This window comes from Cydia amplana, chromosome 14 (genome assembly GCF_948474715.1).
Source record: "Cydia amplana chromosome 14, ilCydAmpl1.1, whole genome shotgun sequence".
Taxonomy (NCBI): Eukaryota; Metazoa; Arthropoda; class Insecta; order Lepidoptera; family Tortricidae; genus Cydia; species Cydia amplana.
Genome location: NC_086082.1, coordinates 14335109 through 14353936, shown reverse-complemented (window position 1 = coordinate 14353936; position 18828 = coordinate 14335109). Strand labels below are relative to the sequence as shown.

At 40.6% G+C, this 18828-nt stretch overlaps 4 protein-coding genes across 4 annotated transcripts in view; 1 reads left to right on the top strand and 3 right to left on the bottom strand.

The window, feature by feature from the left end:
* Positions 1-2314, bottom strand: part of LOC134654231 (espin) — a 194352-nt gene extending 192038 nt beyond the window's left edge. Inside the window, exon 1 of the mRNA XM_063509701.1 lies at positions 1697-2314. Coding sequence (XP_063365771.1) covers positions 1697-2088 — 392 coding nt within the window. The 5' untranslated portion in view covers positions 2089-2314. The remainder of the gene's footprint in view (positions 1-1696) is intronic.
* A 1703-nt stretch (positions 2315-4017) lies between these two features.
* LOC134654167 (uncharacterized) lies at positions 4018-6191 on the bottom strand. The gene is made up of 2 exons (XM_063509614.1): positions 6173-6191; positions 4018-5840 (listed from the first exon to the last, which is right to left on the bottom strand). Exon 2 carries the CDS (start codon positions 4785-4787, stop codon positions 4155-4157), a length of 633 nt encoding a protein of 210 aa, XP_063365684.1. The 5' UTR covers positions 4788-5840; positions 6173-6191; the 3' UTR covers positions 4018-4154.
* Positions 6192-6952: 761 nt separating this feature from the next.
* LOC134654186 (TBC1 domain family member 31) lies at positions 6953-9486 on the top strand. The gene has a single exon (XM_063509638.1). The coding sequence runs from the start codon at positions 7070-7072 to the stop codon at positions 9467-9469; it is 2400 nt and encodes a 799-aa protein (XP_063365708.1). The 5' UTR covers positions 6953-7069; the 3' UTR covers positions 9470-9486.
* A 26-nt stretch (positions 9487-9512) lies between these two features.
* Positions 9513-18179, bottom strand: LOC134654240 (uncharacterized). Its single transcript, XM_063509709.1, has 9 exons — positions 18043-18179; positions 17121-17252; positions 16046-16171; positions 14867-15039; positions 13876-14038; positions 13353-13426; positions 12351-12525; positions 10912-11173; positions 9513-9743 (listed from the first exon to the last, which is right to left on the bottom strand). Exons 1-9 carry the CDS (start codon positions 18097-18099, stop codon positions 9613-9615), a joined length of 1293 nt encoding a protein of 430 aa, XP_063365779.1. The 5' UTR covers positions 18100-18179; the 3' UTR covers positions 9513-9612.
* Between the last annotated feature and the right edge of the window lie 649 nt (positions 18180-18828).

Below are 18828 nucleotides of genomic sequence, written 5' to 3'. Positions count from 1 at the left end.
CGTCGTACCTTGCCGCTTTTCTTAAGCATTCTTCATCATTATCAGAGCGTATAACTAGTATAACTACTATAGATACACGAGTGTCATCTCGCTGTCGTGAACATTATATAGTACTTATGTTTATCTTATATCGAGATATTTAGCGATGTGATACAGACAGACAGACAGACAAGTGTCGCACTATCAAGGTTCCTTTTTGGTACTGAACCCTAATTATCACAATTCAACTGTTACTAAATACTAATTACGAGCCAGAGCATTTCAGGGGGCCTAGAAGACAATCGTAGGTAGGGTAATTCGCCATTAACTGGCCACCTGTTAGTAACTGGCCACCCTAAACTAAAACTGATTCTATTCACCTATAAACAGAATTTATTTTAGTATAAGGTGTCTATAGTTATTGAAGGCTGCTTATACTAAAATCAATTCTGTTTATAGGTGAGGTGATAGAATCATTTTTAGTTTAGGATGGCCAGTTATTAACAGGTGGCCAGTTACTAGCGAATTACCTACATCGATAAACGCCAAAAAAGATAAGAAAAAAATTGGGGATGATGCTACGAAAAGTTTCCTGACTATTTCCATACCTGCATTATTTAAGTTACGATTGGCGCTTTGAGTCGACGATTGCCATCTTGGCTAGCCCCTGGGTTAAAACAACTGAGGACATGTTGGTCGCGTTTGTTTATATGCCAAGCTAGGAGATCGCGCATCAGAAAATGAGAAGTTTTAAAATCTTAACCAATAGCCTACTTTTTTAATAGGCCCTTGAGGCATTGTACCAAGGATACTGGCGACATTTCCTCGCTGTATCGCAATGCTGATACGTTGTGCGAGGTAGCCGCCAGCTCTTCGGTCATCAGTTACGTCAACCAGACGCTTCGCGATTTCTGCGAACAACTTATGCACGCTGGGACCCCATGGACCTAGAGTTTCAACTCCAAAGGTTACCTACTTAGATTTAAATAGCAAGGAGCGGTAAAATAAATAGTTTCTAAAAGATGGCGATTAACATATTACGATTAGGTTTTATTTTAAACTAGCGACCCGCCGCCCCGGCTTCGCACGGGTTAACAAATTATACATAAACCTTCCCCTTGAATCACTATATATCTATTAAAAATCCGTTGCGTAGTTTTAAAGATCTAAGCATACCTAGGGACAGACAGACAGCGGGAAGCGACTTTGTTTTATACCTACTATGTAGTGAAGAATAATATATGCACTGCACAACTGATGCCTAATTATGATAAAGGTCGGTTGCACTGCCGTCGCTAGTCCCCGTTAAAGCGTTCGCTAATCGTTATTAGGTACCTACAGTCGCCGTCAGATATATCGGAGCAGCCAATGCGCTCACAAATATCTGAACACGCCTCTATTGTTAATGCGATAAAGTGCGTGTTCAGATATTTTTCAGCACCTCGGCCGCTCCGATATATCAGATGGCGACTGTACCTACGGGAATTTTCATAATACGTTACTATGCTGTGTGTGACGTTGATCAGTCCACACTAATTGTGGTTGATGCAACTGGGACCTTAGTGTTCAAAAAAATCATCATACTTGACACGTACCTACCCTGTTGATGAGTTCCAGGATACAGGCTCATGCAGCCTAGTTTGGGGCTCACCGGGCATCAGTGTATACTTGTAGTTATTATCAATAAATGTATACTTATAACAGTAAGAGGACTCACCCGAAGTTCCCGGGATAGCATATAGGAAAGGGCCGGCAAGAATTGCCCTTCCCGCTGAAATGCTGCCCGCCGTTGAAGATGACCTCCGAGCAGCATGGCGATGAGCACCTCCCGCTGTCACACTCCGACCCACACGACCTGGACTCGCTGTCCCACTCCCGCCCGTCCCATTCAGGAGTCCCCACACAGTTGTACCTATGCTCCCAAGTACTCAAGTCCGTGCAACGTTCCACGTAAGCCCCAGCCAGCTGCTCCATATACTGCTTGTACAGACGCTTCTGTCTCTGGTTCTGAGACACGTGCAGGCGCAAAACGTTTAGAAAACACATCTTTAGATTACTCAGGACACGCTCTATGACGCTCGGACGCCGCACCAGCGTATACGTCCGCATATGTGACTCGAATGATAAAGAGCAGCTAGATCACGCCAGGAATTTCTTAATTAAAACCCGAACGAAACGCTCAATTAATTAACTTTCGCGGCAAAAGTTAACAATGATGTTTACGATGTTTACATGTTTGTTTATGGTGTTTGTAAACAGCGGTCCGGTGCGCGCGCGCACGACGCTGCTGGCGCACTGCGCGGACGCCATGATCGCTTCGCGGCGAATTAACTCTCCCCCGTGATGTGAAAAAACGGGGCGGGAAATCTGCCCTGCTTATCGCAAACGCAGTACTTTGTATTTTGTATGAGGGTTTTCATGCAAGTACTGCACTCGCAATAAGCAGGGCAGAAATATGCGCTGAAAATGTATATTAGGGTCAAGTTACGGGCGCTCTACTTATAGCACTGATTTAAACTTTCACGATTTTTACACATTATTATACCTCCCATTACATTATTCTGTACCTATACCTCTCGGTGTCTTCTCCGAGACCACGGGGACAACGCCGTCCTCGAAACGTCGGAGGTAAATCTTAAAACTTAGATACGCGATTAAGTCCCGTTGTACAATTTAATAATGCTCTACTTATAGGTTGCTTGTGATATACAAACAAATATTGTCTTATTTCCGATTGTATATTTTTTTTTCTCGTTGTAATCTGAAATCATCTTTTAGTCATGAAAGTGAATAAAAAAGGAATTATTTTGTTTCCTTACTAATATTATTTATACTTTACTCGAGAAAATCATAGTCAAATATCAGCTGGCATAAAAATTCATCCAATTACTGTGAATATTTCTGTTTGTGACAATATAGGCTACACGACTAATTTTCATTTATGGTACCTGTTCAGAACGCATCCTATGTGACGTCACGGACGGCCGATTGCCTCCGAAATTCGAAGATCGTCAACGATCGGATGCGTATATAACGTCCGCCGCCAGCAGCCAACGGCAATCTTCCAAAATACGTTGAAACGACAAACTGTACTTGTAGTTGTACTACTGTATTAAAATAATTTTATTTTACAAATAAATCTCTGTACATAAGTTAAAATAACAAATCTTCATTGAAGATCCTCTTAGGCATCCCTGCACCACTAGAAAGGAGCCTAGGCCTCAACAGTACCTATCAATCGATCGGGTTTGTTTTTAGGATTGCATTAAAGCAAAACAAGTCAGAAATTATAGTCAAAGTCCGACAGGCGCACTTCACTCGCGAAACGCCCCTCACAAAAGGATAAGTGAACGTGACGTCAAGGTCACTGAGATCCCATCTTGTAGTATGGACAAAATAAGAAAATTGCGTTTTTGTCCGTGAAATATTGCGTTTATGTATATAGTTGCTATACTTACAATATTTTTTTGGATAAAATATAAGGAATCGAATGGTACCTACCCTTACTTTTATCGTTCGTTTATCGTTTATCGTTGTATCGTTTAAAAAAACTAAAATTTTGAAACTTTTAGGTCCTGCATTTTTGTAAAATTTCCGAATTTTATTTGAATATATCCACATAATTGAGATAAATTGCTCATTTGCTATCTATTTTACTAGATTTTGTTATTAAATTCAACATGTGTCATCATACCTATTCGCAATAATCGTAATGTATACCTACCTACTCGAAAATATTGGATGGATAAAATGCTACTAATAAAAATAATAATAGGTATCAAGATAAAGTTGCGAGGCCCCCTACCCTTTTAACCACTTACCTTACTTACCGCGCCAGCGAGTTGGCTCGCTGCCAATGTTCGATAGCTTGCCGCGCGATATGGAGACGGGGCTTTAGGGGAACAATATTAACTTGAGCGCATGGCGACTAAAGGTACCTAATTAAAATTAAGAAAATAATATGATTTGAAATTATAATCAATTTTTTAATGAAAAAGTACAAAAGAAAGCGTTTTAAAACGCAGAGGAAGCTTACTACATTTTAAAGTTACATATTATTTATTTAATTCATCTTAGTTGCAGATAAAATATTAAGAAATGCTCCTTTAATGCTTTTGTAAAAACTTAGTACCGTAAGGCTGGTCACGAACTTTGTTTCAAAAAAAAGGATTGGGTCATCTTGTTTCCCTCAGCTGCAGAAGAATATTGAACACAAAGGTACCATTATAGGTCTTGTGATAGTTCGTACATTTTACATTTCCGCACAACATGTTCAGATAGTTCACATGCTGTAAACAATGCTGGAACGCAGCTAAATCATGAAGAATACCTCGATTAAAGTTATTTTTGATATCTCCTTCATTAAAGTATTCTATCATAGCTTTGGCCGCCTCTAGGCAGTCTTTGTATGTGTAGATTTCAACGTCGTCGTCGCCTGACTCCAAACTACGAGACTCTATCTTTTTTTTCCTAAGCAACCCAACTTTCGCTGACACGGGCCCAAGCATAACGTAGGACAGAAGAATACTGTAAGCCTCTGCAGTGAAATTTTTATTGGCTTTCGAAATGTAGTACACCAGACTAACTACGAGCAGCCAACTATCTTTTGGAACATGCTTTAGCAACGACCAATCAAAACCGGGCAGACTATCTTCAATGAACTTCTCAAAGGTCCCTTCTTTGTTTCTCCCTTCCTCCGAGGTCCCTGAATATTTTGGTGGCATGATAGTTACATCCACTGAGCGTCCCTTGCGACCGATGAAAGTTATACTTTGCGGAGAATCCCACAAAAGACTGTGGGCATACATAGCAATATCCAATGTAGGCAGTAGGGCGTCCGGTTTCCTTTCATCAAAAAGTACCCATGAGCCTGAGAATGTTGCCTTATTTTTTAAATTTATGTAAACACTCGGAATTTTACCAGCCAGTACTCCATTCTTGAACCACTATCCCATCGTCCAAAATTGCAGTCTGTTCTCCTTTTAAATAACTCAAAGCATGGGATTCTCTTCTATGAAAAATTAGATTTGTAAGTTCATCAAGTGACTCTCGAAACATTTGTTTCTGGACCATTGTGGTTAACAGCATATCCAGTTTGTCAATCACTCTCTCTAAGGACTCTCTCTCTTGTTTTTTGATCCAGTATAACAATGGTGCAACAGGCCATTCTGGGTTTGATCCTATTATTTCGGGAATCTTATCATACAGCGGTAAATTCTCATCCATAATTGTCAAGAATATTGGCTTCATATCCTCAGCTATCTTAATACGCTCTTTGAATAAATCTGGTGTTTGTTTTAGGCAAGTAACATGATTTCTTTCTTGGTCATACCATATTGACCCCGGAATTATACAGGTCATGCCAAGAAGACACTGTTCAAAATTGTGGGTCAGGACAGGACAGTTGAACTCTCTGGATAGATCTAAGAGAGTTTGACGAGCATTGTACTCAGTCACACAATACCTGATTCCTAGTTCTTCAAGCACCTCCCTATGCACATTTTTTGTAAAAATTTGTTCATAAAACTTGTTATCCCCAGGTTCAATGTTGTCCCTATCATCTATGATATTTTGGTGAATCACCTTTCTCTTTTCTAAGTCTACATCCATAGCCCCAGTGAAGACTACATAGCAAGTCACATTGCTATTAATGAAAGATTTTAGTAATGTTCTTAAATAGTCAGCATACCTGTCATATTCGCCTCCAAGGATGAAATTGAATCCACTCTCTTTGTATTGTTGCCTGAAGAAGCTATCTCCTTCAATGACAAGAGAACAGTTTTTGAGAATATGACCATCCTTCTTGATCTTGAACCTTCTCATGTAACTTCTCAGCATTGCATACTTTCCCATTGTTTCTTCTAAAAATAAAAAAATAAAAACCGTACAGAGTACAGAAAAGGATACAAACAATGTTTTTGAACTACAAAACTATCTGATTCCTTAAATTGCAGGTAAACAAAAGATTGCAATTAAGTTCTGATACCTTAAACAACTTGAAGCGATATAAAAGTAACCTAAATGTAAGTACTTATATTGTATAGTCACAGAAGTCGCGGCCTAAAATGAATGTTTCTTTTTGATCAGAAAACTGAGAGATTCAAATTTGTATGTATTGTAGGACCATGTTTTTGATATATTTGTTCTGATTATTTGATATACTTATCAGTTATCACAAAAACTAAGGACTGACCTTTTTCAAATGACTTTCCTGCTTTCCTGTAGTTTCTTAATAAAAATTGAATCCAAAACTACTGCACTAAGCGATCTCCGCTCGGCGCAGTCGGCGCAAGCGCAAGTTAAACAAAACGTGGGTAGATAATTCTTCCTCACAACAGAACATGAGCATGCATGCGAGTATTGCGAGTTACTTGCTCACTTGGCGAGAATGGCGAGTTATCGAGTTACTGACAACCATCTGATCTGATAACTGAGTCAACTACAATGTGCTAATGGTGCTATGTAACTTGACTTGACATTGACACAACCCATTTCCGGGAAGTCCCAATTTTAAGACGAAATGTTGCCTTTTCAAGCTGTGTCCAGACGGGCTGGGCAAATCGACCGATTTGATCAGGAAAATAATTGGCGTCAATCTCCAATTTAAGATTTATGGTGATATTTGAGCCCAATAATTTAAAATAAATGCTCCAAAACGAAAATATACTGGGTCAACCAAATCTTGTCAGTAAATAGGAACAAAAAAAACTATCCCATAGAAAATTTGAATTTCGCGCCTTTTTTTACTGACAAGATTTGGTTGACCAGCATATACTCATCCTTCTTTTGGGTGCTAGTAATAGTGTTAGACTAAGATAGTATGATTCTCTCTGTCTATGTTTGAAATCAAACAGACCTTTGACACACTATACTAGCTGTAGTACCAATTTCGTGAAATTGTGTCTTTTTGAACGCTTCCTTGCCGTAATTTGACATTTTGTAATTTGACACTGACATTGTTTTGTTTGTAGTCTGTACCACTTGAATTTTGAACTAAATTTGAAAAAAGTCGGCCTAAACTAGTATGTTATTGTCTAAAAAATTATCTTGTTATGGTCTTCTCAAGCAACAAATTTGTCTTTAGTTTTAAATGGAATTTGAGCAGCATGATGGTTCCTGTCATGTGCAGAAGTATGATATTAAGTTGAAAACGAAGCCAAAGGATGGAGTTATTTTACAATTACACCATACAGTCCGAAATCCGAACGGTGAGAGCCGTAGAATTCGATTCTCCACAGGGGTCTTCGACGATTCTCAAGAGAAACTCGCATGTTCCGACACCGTAGGAAACCTCTTCATATTAGACTTTTCCGAGCTCAAATTTTGGAAGTTTACACATATCGGGCCATGCACGGCACTCCATTTCATACCAAACAAAACAGACGAGCTAGTAGTGACTAATACAAAGAATTGCACCATTTCCTTCCTTTCTGTTGAAACTGGAAAAATCTCTATTACTTTGACAGGACACACAGCTCCGGTGAAGCATATCTCATTCTCAAATAACAAGATTAATAACTTACTGACCGCGAGCCCCGTGGAAGCCATACTCTGGGAACTCACACACTACACCAAATACTTCACCCTCAATACCTACTTGGGTGCTCAAATTCAACAGATATTATTTACACCGGCCGGAGACTACTTAGTAGCCTGTTTTCAAAATGACACAGTACAGATATGGAAACATGAAAGCATGAAATCTGTTAAACAGATAATACCAACGGATTTAAAGAATATGAGAAATATTGCATTTACAATGAATGGCAGAGCTATGGCAATGGCAGGTATCAGCCAAACACTGATACTCTTTAGTATGGATACATGGAAAGCCTTAAAATCAATAGATCTAACAAAATATGGTATATCAGGAGCTCAGCATATTGCTTTTATACCACAACTATTTGATGGAGGTGCAAATAAAATCCTAGCAATATTAGGTAGTGACTGCACACTTCGCCTGCTGGATTTAGAATCTCTCAAAATACTTCAGACTATTAGTCCAGGGTCATCAGGTATACGCAAATTTGTTGTAAGCCCAACAGGTAAATATTTTCTTTGCATATTGAAACTGGGAGAAGTTAATATTTACAACTCTTCTTATGTAATGGATCAACCACAACTGCCTCGGGCAAGCCCACATACAGAACCTTTGTTACAAAGCAAGCCTATGTACAAAGAACAGGCTAAAGTAACCATGAGAGCTGAAGTTGAAAAAAAAATGCAAGTTTGTATGGACAGTGCTAGGCTTCGGAGAATTCTAATGCAGTATGGAGAATATCCTGATAAATTCCGCCCAGTAATATGGAGGTCACTCCTAGAGACCCCTACAAACAAGGTGGCTTATTCAGCTTTGATTGAAAAAGGTAACCATCCAAGTTACAAAGACATTGAAAAACAATTCACAATTCACAGTTCAATCACACTGAAAAACTTAAAACGCTTACTCTCATGTCTTGCTCACTGGTGTCCACTCTTTGGTGTAATGAAGTGCCTGCCAGGGTTTGTTTTCCCGTTTGTGAAAGTTCTTCAAAAAGATCCTCTGCTGTTGTTTGAGTGTGTAGCGACAATTCTACTAAACCACTGCCAGTTGTGGTTCGAATATGCGCCTTTCCCTCCACTCAGCATACTAGCGATGATAGAAAATGTACTAGGAGACCATGACCCAGAGCTACTGAAACATTACTGTGATATTGGAATCACCAGCCAAGTTTATGCTCTAAAGATATTAGAAACCGCCTTCAGTGAAGTATTGACGTGCACAGAATGGTTGATACTCTGGGATCACATCCTCAGCAATGAGCCAACTTTTATTCTAATGGCTGTAGTTTCATACAACATTGTGCAGAAAAATGCTATAAAAAAACTGAAAACACATCAGCAACTAGAGAATTTCTTCCATATGCAAAACCCAATAGATAAGAAAACATTCCTGAAAAAAGCTTACATGCTACTAAATGATACTCCAGATGATATCCATCCTAGGAGGTTCTTCAACAGTTTTGTGCCTCTGGATAAAGGTGTGTGCTACCAGCAGTTTACTGGCTATCCCAAAGCCACCATCTGCCTAAAACTAGCAAAGAAGGAAAGAGACAAAATTAAGAAACCAGAAAATTTAACACTGAAACACTTAACTACTAGAACTCAAGAAAAGGAAATTAAAAATAGATTTGAATCAACTTCTGAGTCTAAAATAACGCGCAGTGATGATGATGACGATACTGAAGAATTATTTACCAGTCCAAAATATGTCGGAAAACATGCAAAGAAAAAGCAATCTTGCCTCAACATGGGAGACAAAAAACTTTTCAAAGAAAAACATGCTACATATGTAGTGCCGAAGATTGATTTCAAAAACAAATTAAGATCGACAGCCAAAGTTAAAGGTTTATGTAAGCGTTCGTCCAAATGTAAAGGTAAGAGGACTGATGAAGAGTTAGAAAAAGTAGTTGAAAAGTTGTTCAGAAGTGGGAGTGAATCTGATACCTAGCAATCTGTACCAGCTCTAGTCTGTTAGGTATAATGAAATACTGTTATTAGTTTAGTTAATATATTTAATAAAAAACACTGCTATCCAATTTTAGTTACTTAAATAAATAAATTTTAAAAGCATTTTAAATATTTCTTTAAATGTTATTCCTTTTTTGGCGTAGGTCGGGGTATGGTGGATTTGATGTGGCTAAATCTCTTCTTTGATGATGCACTTAGGTTTGGGCTTGATTCTGATTTAAGTTTAGGAGTCAATGCCTTTGGCTTGAAGATGCCTGGAAATAGAAAAAAAATGTATTCTTGGTTTCTTATGCAAGTGAACTGCACAAGGGTTATTCATCATAATCTAAACCAGTGGTGGGCAAACTTTCTTCATAGGGGGCCAGAAAGTTTAGGAAATTTAAGTGGAGGGCCAGAATTGTAGCCAAAATTTATTTTGATTAGCGATTTATTTTTGAATCGTGGGTCAATGCCATATATTAATATCTACATGTTAATAATGTGCCGGGACATTCAAATAAATAAAAAACACCTTGGGCCTTGAATTTTAATAAAGCAGAGAGCATTCATTTTCTGTCACTGATTTATTGGACATAAAATTTCTACCAAACTGTATGTGACCGCGGCCGGCAAAACGTCCCACTTTGTCGCTTGCCATAAGGACGCCTTGACAGGTTATTTGTATAAAGATACAATCAAATCTCGTCCTTATGGCAAGTGACAAAGTGGGATGTTTTGCGGTCACATATTGATTCTTTATGTAACAAACAATTTGTATTCTAACCGATTTGTATTTTTGTTTTGTTCTGTACCTTATTAGGAAATCGTCGCGGGCTAATAGTTTTGAGCACTTAATAGGATTAGGCCAAGTTTGGCTCTGAACACTTGGGAGCTTGGGACTGATGTGAGGGTTTTATACGTACACATTAGCGCCATCTGTTGCAACGAAACAAGTAACCAGCCAGTGCCTAAGTTATCAATAAAATCCTTCTTGTACAGTTGTGTCCAATAAATTATAAGCTTTTTGACAATAATTTCATCGTTGATATATAACCTTTCATCGCTAACTGCACTTTTCTTGCGACAGGCAATTAATACTCATAGAGACAATTCTATCGAAAGTCGAAACCCAATCACAATCAGCTTGTATTGTTTCATTTCAGCTCAATCGAATAATGGGAAGTGGCTACTTTAGGTTGCATGATTTGACCTGCACATTGTACTTGAAAAAGAAATCCTTACTTAATTATTTTTTGCAAGCAGAAAAGTCTGCGAACGATGTTATTAAGCTTAGAATAAATGTAAAAGTAGAAACACTGCCCTGGAACTCACGGCCCCTGGACCGATACTCCAGCGCTCTGCCAACTGAGCCACGAAGACTTAATCGCCAGCGGATCTTTCCAGGTCTAGGGGACCCTAGCGACATCTAAAATAAATCCTTACTATTTAATTTACTGTTCTTATCCTGCGGTTTCAATTTGTCATTCTTGATGCTAGTATTCTTCTTGAAGAAGTTAGGCGAGATGCGCCTAAGCTTGGAAGCTATCCCGCCATCTTTGTTGGGCGTCTGTTTCTTGGGCACCAGGTTCGAAGTGGACGCACTTTCTATTCTCAATAGTTTGTTCTTCTTCATGTCTTCGTAGACGGTGCCTAGCCCGGAGAGGTTGGGGCTGGACGCGAACTGGGTTTTCATTGGTTCTGTGCCCTGAAAAGAAAGTGTTATAGTGTGTGTTAGTGGGTGTAATCTAAAACGTGATACAAGATAATCAAACCTGAATCTTTTCATGATTTTGAACTTTTACTATGGGGTCAATTTTGTAATATTAAAAAAAAATTGAGCTGTCCCATAGAAATGGTCAAGGAGAGGTAGACAAAAATGTATGGCAACGATTTTTTTTATTGTTAATTTACAAAGTTGACCCCATAGTAAAAGTTGTTCAAAATCATGAAAAGATTCAGGTTTGATTATCTTGTATCACGTTTTAGATTACACCCTGTATATTTTAGAAATCAAGGAAAAATGAAAAGATTCTTTACGAACTCTCGAAGCTTATACTTAGGTACTGATTGCGGAGAATATTTCCATCATTACGTATTTGTCAATTGTCTTTACTCGATTGTTTGTTTTTCCTTGCACCAACTTTTATGGTTGACTGGTAGAGAACGCCTTTTGGCATTAAGTCCGCCAATTGTACATTTGTCATATATTTAAATGATACGCATATCATAGTCAGGATTGTTTACACAGCTTACGAAAGGACCTTCTTGTATCCTACTCTTGAAGAGAGTCCGCTTTTGGTACCTAAGTATCAGAAAAAATTCTCAGCGTCATAGAACAAACGATTTTGTTAACGGCAGGCAATGTGGGTTGCCCCCCAAAAAGTCGGGTACAGCAGGGGCCCATTTCTCGAACCATATTAGGCTAATATAATTAGTGTGTTGTCATGGAAACCCATAGGATTTGACATTTTGTAGACTAATAATATTAGTCTAATACCGTTCGAGAAATGGGCCCCTGACCGCGCGCCGTAGCCCAATAGATGTAGCGGCAAACAAAAACTCTAATGCTCGACAATTTTTAGCTAATATTATAGCCGGATTAACCGGAACTCTACTTTCAACTCCTTCTGCTTATAATATTGGTTGTAAATTGTTTAAGTAGTACATTTTTCGTCAGTAGCGAAACTAATGACGCTGGTATCATGTAGCGGTACTGATAGTTCCACTACCTTTACGTTAGATGTCGCCTACGAATAAACTCGCGTTTTGGTAAGAAAACTGATGTATAGAGTTACCACTCTTTCTTTACTTACCTATATTTCTCCATGGTGTTAAGTAGATAGACTAGATAGGTAGGTTTATTGTTATTTGTTCGAACTGACCTTCAATACGGATATCTTGGAGACATCGAGCACCAGTGAGGACATGGAAGAATCATCCTTCCCCTCGTCCGAGAACTGTTTGATAATCGTGGCCAGTTGTTGGCGGAGAACCTCGGCTGCCTTCTCAGCGTCTATCAGGCTCTCGAGTACCACGCTTCGGGGCTGCTGGAGCGGGCTGAAAAATTTAAGAAAAACTATTTGAGGAATGATTATGATACAAACTTAGTCCCCATATAGAGTTTTAAGGGGTCCACTGATTACCAGTCCGCCGGACGATATCGGCCTGTCAGTTAAGTTAAGAGTCTGTGCGATGTTAAACCCTTAATTATAATCAAGTCGATGAAGTAATTAGAGAAAGGCCTCAAGATTGATGTCCAATATATAAAGAAACGCCGGCCGGTTTCCATCCTTACTTGGTAGATATTCCAATTTCCACTAATTCGCACGAAGCGCTTTGCTTCCTCTTATGCGCACTGCCAAGGAATGCAATTCCTTGCCGGCGTCTATATTTCCGAGATCATATAACCCGGCAACCTTCAAATCAAGGGTGAACAGGTACCTTCTGGGCAGGCTCGCTCCATCGTAGGCCACGCCTTCGCCTCAGCTAGTCTGTGGCCATGAGTAAGCCCATTTATAATACATATATTAAAAAAAATCTAATCGAATGGTGTAGACAGCTAGACAGAATAGTGGCTTAATTAAAAAAAAACCGGCCAAGTGCGAGTCGGACTCGCGCACGGAGGGTTCCGCACCATCAACAAAAAATAGAGCAAAAAAATCGTGTTTGTTGTATGGCCCCCCTTAAATATTTATTTTATTTTATTTTTAGTATTTGTTGTTATAGCGGCATCAGAGATACATCATTTGTGAAAATTTCAACTGTCTAGCTATCGCGGTTCATGAGATACAGCCTGGTGACAAACGGACGGACGGACAGCGAAGTCTTGGTAATAGGGTCCCGTTTTTTACCCTTTGGGTACGGAACCCTAAAAATTTCCTCACCTAGACGTCTTGTTGCGAATTTTGACACTGCCCGGAGGTGACAACGTGTAAGTGCTTTGCCTTCGACACATCAACTGAAAAATAAGAATTCAAATTATTATAATGCACAAATCATGCGCAGGCGCGTAGCGACATATAAGGGCCACCACACACTAATGTCTTCTGAGCGTCGGCGTCTAGTGGCGTCGCTGCGGAGTTGCGCAAACGTTGCGTCGAGCAGCAGCTAGTATGAGGTAGCCATAGGGTACAGTAAGAGGGACCCCACACAAAGCGTTTCCCGAGCGTCGGCGTTTAGTCAACTCTATAGCCCCCTCCACACTCGTGCGCGAATCGCCCGCGATTCACGCTCATAGTCTGGAGGTGGCTTATGGCTGCTGCTCGGCGCAACGTTGACGCAACTGCGCAGCGACGCCATTTTCCATAGCGCTAACTATAGACTCCGACGCTCGGGAGACGGTAGTGTGGGGTGACTCTAAGAATTGTTCAAAAATAATATATCGCTAAATTATTTAAAGAGCTTTGCCTTTTTGTTATCAGTAGTGACGTCATCAGCGGACGTGTCGGTGAGCACAAGTTTCTTCTGCAGCAAGCCAGGCGTCGGCAACTGCTGGTCGGCCTCCTTCGCCGTCGTCAGCGTGTCCAGGGATCGGTAACGGGTTGGGGTTTCCGCTTTTAGTAGACTATGTCTGGAATGGAAAGAGGAATTGTTGGTGAAGTCTGGCTAGAGCTAATAGTAGTCTTTTTTACCACACCAGCTCCTAAAGGCTCTCTTTATTCTTCAAAACTGATGAAAAATTTACATTTTATCCACAAGAGTGGCAAAGTTATTGCATGCGAATTTTGAGTTGTTGAATTCCTCATGTTGGCTGGTTGAATTCACTTTTGAGTGATAATTTTAAATGATTAATATTTAATAACGTTCATTTCTATTGACGTTGGTGTGGTAAAAGATTTTGTGTTAAACCCTGTAGCAAACTTTGTTTAACCCTCGCAAAGCTCAAAGTTCCACTTTTCAAACCACTCACTACCATTTAAATATGAAATCTAAGTACTGTGAAGAAGTTTCAAACTCCTTTGACTCTAGTAACTGCTACATCGCTCGACCCACCAGGCTTTTGCCGAGGCCATTTCAATATGAAATCTATCTAATACACAGAACTAACTAATGATACAAGAAAACTTAAAAATTTAAACACAAATTACACTTAGACTAACTAGCCGATAAAATCGCTCCGCGACACCCCCCCCCCCCCCCCCCCCCGCCCCGATGCAAAAGTGCCCATCACGCTCGCTGCGTTGCCACGTTGAACCGCGATGGATAACCTTTGCATGAGGAAGAACCCAGAGCGAGGATCCAAACCCCTCTCCCGCATGCGTCTCCCCACCTCCCCCAAAAAGGCCTTGGCCTCAACACACCAGCACCCTGTGGTTTCTACTGCAAGCGGGACAAATAAATAGTTCGCCAGGACCTCATATTTCTCCCGCACACACAGAAGACTCAAATTCCTTCTCACCTCTCCGGAGACACCTTAACCTCGATCATGCTGGCGGACTTGTTGGCCTTTTCCTTGGACTTGTCGTCGATGTCGCTGGTCTCCCTGATGCAGCGCATCATCACGCGCAGCTCCGCGGACAGGCGCTCGCGATGCGCCTTCGGGAGCTGGCCGAGGATCGAGCAGCCGAACTCCTGGAACCATTTTAGGGTGAACGTTCAGTATTCATCATCAGCCAAGCATGATCATTTACTTATCAATAACAGAGGTCAATGAAATTATCTAAACGAGCGGTACTCAACCTGCGGCCTGCCAGGTGATCCTAGTATATATATATAGATCCTTGCCATTCGATCACCTTTAAGCAAATTCATCTTGCGGCCCGGGGCAATAAGGCTTTTAAAACTATTTTTCATGTGATCGAAATTTTCCGTTTCCAAAATGAAAGTTACCTTAATTTCCTATATAATTGTTCTGAACTTTCCGAGAACTTGTCCAACTTTTATGAAACGAAATGTAGATGTGAATCGTGCGATGGTACCGGGTACCGGCCGGTCCGATGCATCTAAATTCTGATAGCTCACCTTGTCGAGCCGTTGGCCGCCTGCTATCCCAGACACATGCCACACGCCACTGTTCTGCTGGCTGGCTTCAGGTGAACAGGAGCATGAGGAACTCCCGCTTTCCAGCACCACATGCAGCCCAAAAGCCAATACATCAGAACCCTGATGGCTCACCTTGTCAAGCCGTTGGCCGCCTGCTATCCCAGACACGTGCCACACGCCACTGCTTTGCTGGCTGGCTTCAGGTGGACATGAGCATGAGGAAAACCCGCTTTCCAGCACCACATGCAGCCCAGAAGCCAATACATCGGAACCCTGATGGCTCACCTTGTCTAGCCGTTGGCCGCCTGCTATCCCAGACACATGCCACACGCCACTGTTTTGCTGACTGACCTCCGGTGGACATGAGCATGAGGAAAACCCGCTTTCCAGCACCACATGCAGCCCAGAAGCCAATTCATCGGAACCCTGATGGCTCACCTTGTCGAGCCGTTGGCCGCCTGCTATCCCAGACACATGCCACACGCCACTGTTCTGCTGGCTGGCTTCAGATGGACAGGAGGACGAGGAACTTCCGCTTTCCAGCACCACATGCAGCCCAAAAGCCAATACATCTGAACCCTGATGGCTCGATCACCTTGTCGAGCCGTTGGCCGCCTGCTATCCCAGACACATGCCACACGCCACTGTTCTGCTGGCTGGCTTCAGGCGGACAGGAGCATGAGGAACTCCCGCTTTCCAGCACCACATGCAGCCCAGAAGCCTGCAAATAGGATAATCTGACAATAATGTTAACTACAATATCAGGGCGTTTTTTTTTTGTTGTCCCCTACACTTATTTTTCAGATTTGGGATTTTTTATGTTATTTCTACTCAGAATCACGACCTCTTTCTATCCTAATAGGAGAAAAAAAGTGTCCTAAGGTTTTTATTTCCATTCCGTCACCATTTTTCATAGACTTTGTATGGCGCGTAATGGAAAGATCGAAAAATGTATGGAAATTTTGGGACACTTTTTTTTGTCCTATTAGGATAGAAAGAGCTCGTGATTCTGAGTAGAAATAACATAAAAATCCCAAATTTAAAAAAAAAGTGTAGGGGACAACAAAAAAAAACGCCCATCAGAGAGCAGAGATTGTGAGATTTGTGAAAGAGAGTAGTAATTTGGGACCAGCAAAAATGTATATGCACTGTGTCCCAATTTCCGGGGTGTGACCAGAACCCATTACTAGAAAGGGGTCATCTGTTCGAACCCTATCCATACACTGCTTTACCCAACGAACTAGAATTCTAATATATATTCCGTCGCCGGCTTTACCCCTCGGCTGGGGCTATACGCTATAGGTACCACAGTTCTTCAAACATACCTAACCGAGTTTTCCCCTTCACTTGTGTTCGCAGTAACTCTTCAAACATACCTGCCAGTTTTAATAACAAAACTTGACGATCCATTAGCGAGTGACGTAGTGAGTGTTGTGTGCAACCCATCGTTTGACAATAATGCCATAAATGAGGGTAGTTTCTCGCCTCCCCTGCCGCCACCGGCGCCTGCGCCGAGTCATCGGGCGCGGAGAGCTGCGGCCCGCAGTCTGCGCCGGTCCGTCACCGTAAACGCAAGCTCCTGATGACACTTCTCGGTACGAAGTGAAACATGTCGAGCGTTTTTCGACTTAAAATACGTGAGTGACCCGTTTTTAATATATTTACTATACCTGGCAGTTGATGACCACGGTCCTGGCCCCGTTCTCCTGACTCATATTGCCGTCGCTGGTATTGAGTGACTTGACGCTGAACCCAAGACATTGCAGCAGCGCGCATAGCTCCACCACGTCCGTGTACGCTTCCTGTGCTCATACAATAGGGAGTATTACTGCAATGTTGTGCCGCCAGAGTGCAGCACTAGCGACGTTAGTATACCATAGAGTAACTTATACATACTGTACCTTAAACTGTTTTTTGACAAGTTTTCACAGACAATCAAATATGACATTGATACCTCAAGGCGGTTTGTTTACAAAGGGCCTACCGGGAAACGCGGAATCGAAACTCAGCTATCTGCCTCTTTATCGCTCGTATATGCAAGAGTGATAGAGAAGTTAGATAACAAAATTTCGACTCTCTCGTTTGTGGTAGACCCTTAGATTGTGACTTATTGTGGGAGTGGCGCCTCCTACGCAGAGTTTCGCGTAATATTCCCTATTCAAGTTCTAAAAAACAAAACAACCTCGAACAGATTCTGTAGAAGTGTAAACGCATCCGGCGTCTGTTATCTTTTGTAGCGTAGCATATATCTACAACTAACGCAATATCCTAAAAGTAGGCCATTTGCAATTAAACTACCTACTAAAAACACATGTAATACCTACCTATACTTAAACTAAGTAATATTTTCAGAGCAATCAATACAATTTTTCCATATTTACAATTTTTCATTTTGTTGACTCATTTACCACGTTACCCAATCAGACCTTTGTTATTTAAGAAATTGAACCGTAATTCACAGACAACTCCTTATTTATGTAGATATTTTTACATAAACTAAATGGAGAACTGTTTTATGGCATGCATTCCTATCCATATTGATTGCAAATGAATGAAGAAATTAGAATTTAGTAAGAATATTTAATAACTTACCGTTGTGGGACACATCGTGATGTTTTGTTTAATTACTTCTAACAACCAGTCCAACATTAAACTTTCATTTATTAAATATCACGATCACAATCACTTCACCTAAAACATACACTTTGACAACATTATGCGTATATTTAACATTTATTTTGAAACTACCCGCTTTTTATTTAGGCACAGGCACATTGTTTCGTATTTTTTCTCTGGCAACTTTTTTCAGGCATACCATATCGTCTATGTCTATAGGTACTAAAATTTCATAAGTTAATTTCAGTAATAATACCATCCGTATTTAATCTTATACCTTTAAACGAGCAATTCTTGTTTATTTATTTATTTATATATATATATATTTCGGCGATCTCGGAAACGGCTCTAACGATTTCGATGAAATTTGGTATATGGGGGTTTTCGGAGGCGAAAAATCGATCTAGCTAGGTCTTATCTTCGGGAAAACGCTGGTTTTTGAGTTTTTATATGTTTACCGAGCAAAGCTCGGTCTCCCAGATATTTAAATATAACTGAATATGTTAATCGCGCTTAGGGATCATCCATTAGTTACGTCACACGAATTTCTAGGTTTTTTTACCCCTCCCCCCCTCCTTGTCACACTTGGTCACATTTTGCAAACCCCTCCCCCACTAGGTGTGACGTCACATTTTAGGCAATTTTGTTTTCAACGAAATCGACAATATTAACTCGGCATTATTTTTTTAATAAAAAAATATTTTTGATATATAAATATTAGTAATTTTATAACACAACGAAAGTTACATCCAAAATCTCATT

Bases quoted from the DNA above. Each gene is read 5' to 3' on its own strand.
- LOC134654167 (XM_063509614.1), bottom strand. From the start codon at position 4,787: ATGTATGCCCACAGTCTTTTGTGGGATTCTCCGCAAAGTATAACTTTC.
- LOC134654186 (XM_063509638.1), top strand. From the start codon at position 7,070: ATGGAATTTGAGCAGCATGATGGTTCCTGTCATGTGCAGAAGTATGAT.
- LOC134654240 (XM_063509709.1), bottom strand. From the start codon at position 18,099: ATGTTGGACTGGTTGTTAGAAGTAATTAAACAAAACATCACGATGTGT. The intron at 16,172-17,120 runs GTATAGTAAATA...TCCTATTTGCAG, and splicing joins CCGTGGTCATCAACTGCCAG to GCTTCTGGGCTGCATGTGGT. The intron at 13,427-13,875 runs GCAAAGCTCTTT...CTTATTTTTCAG, and splicing joins TCACTACTGATAACAAAAAG to TTGATGTGTCGAAGGCAAAG.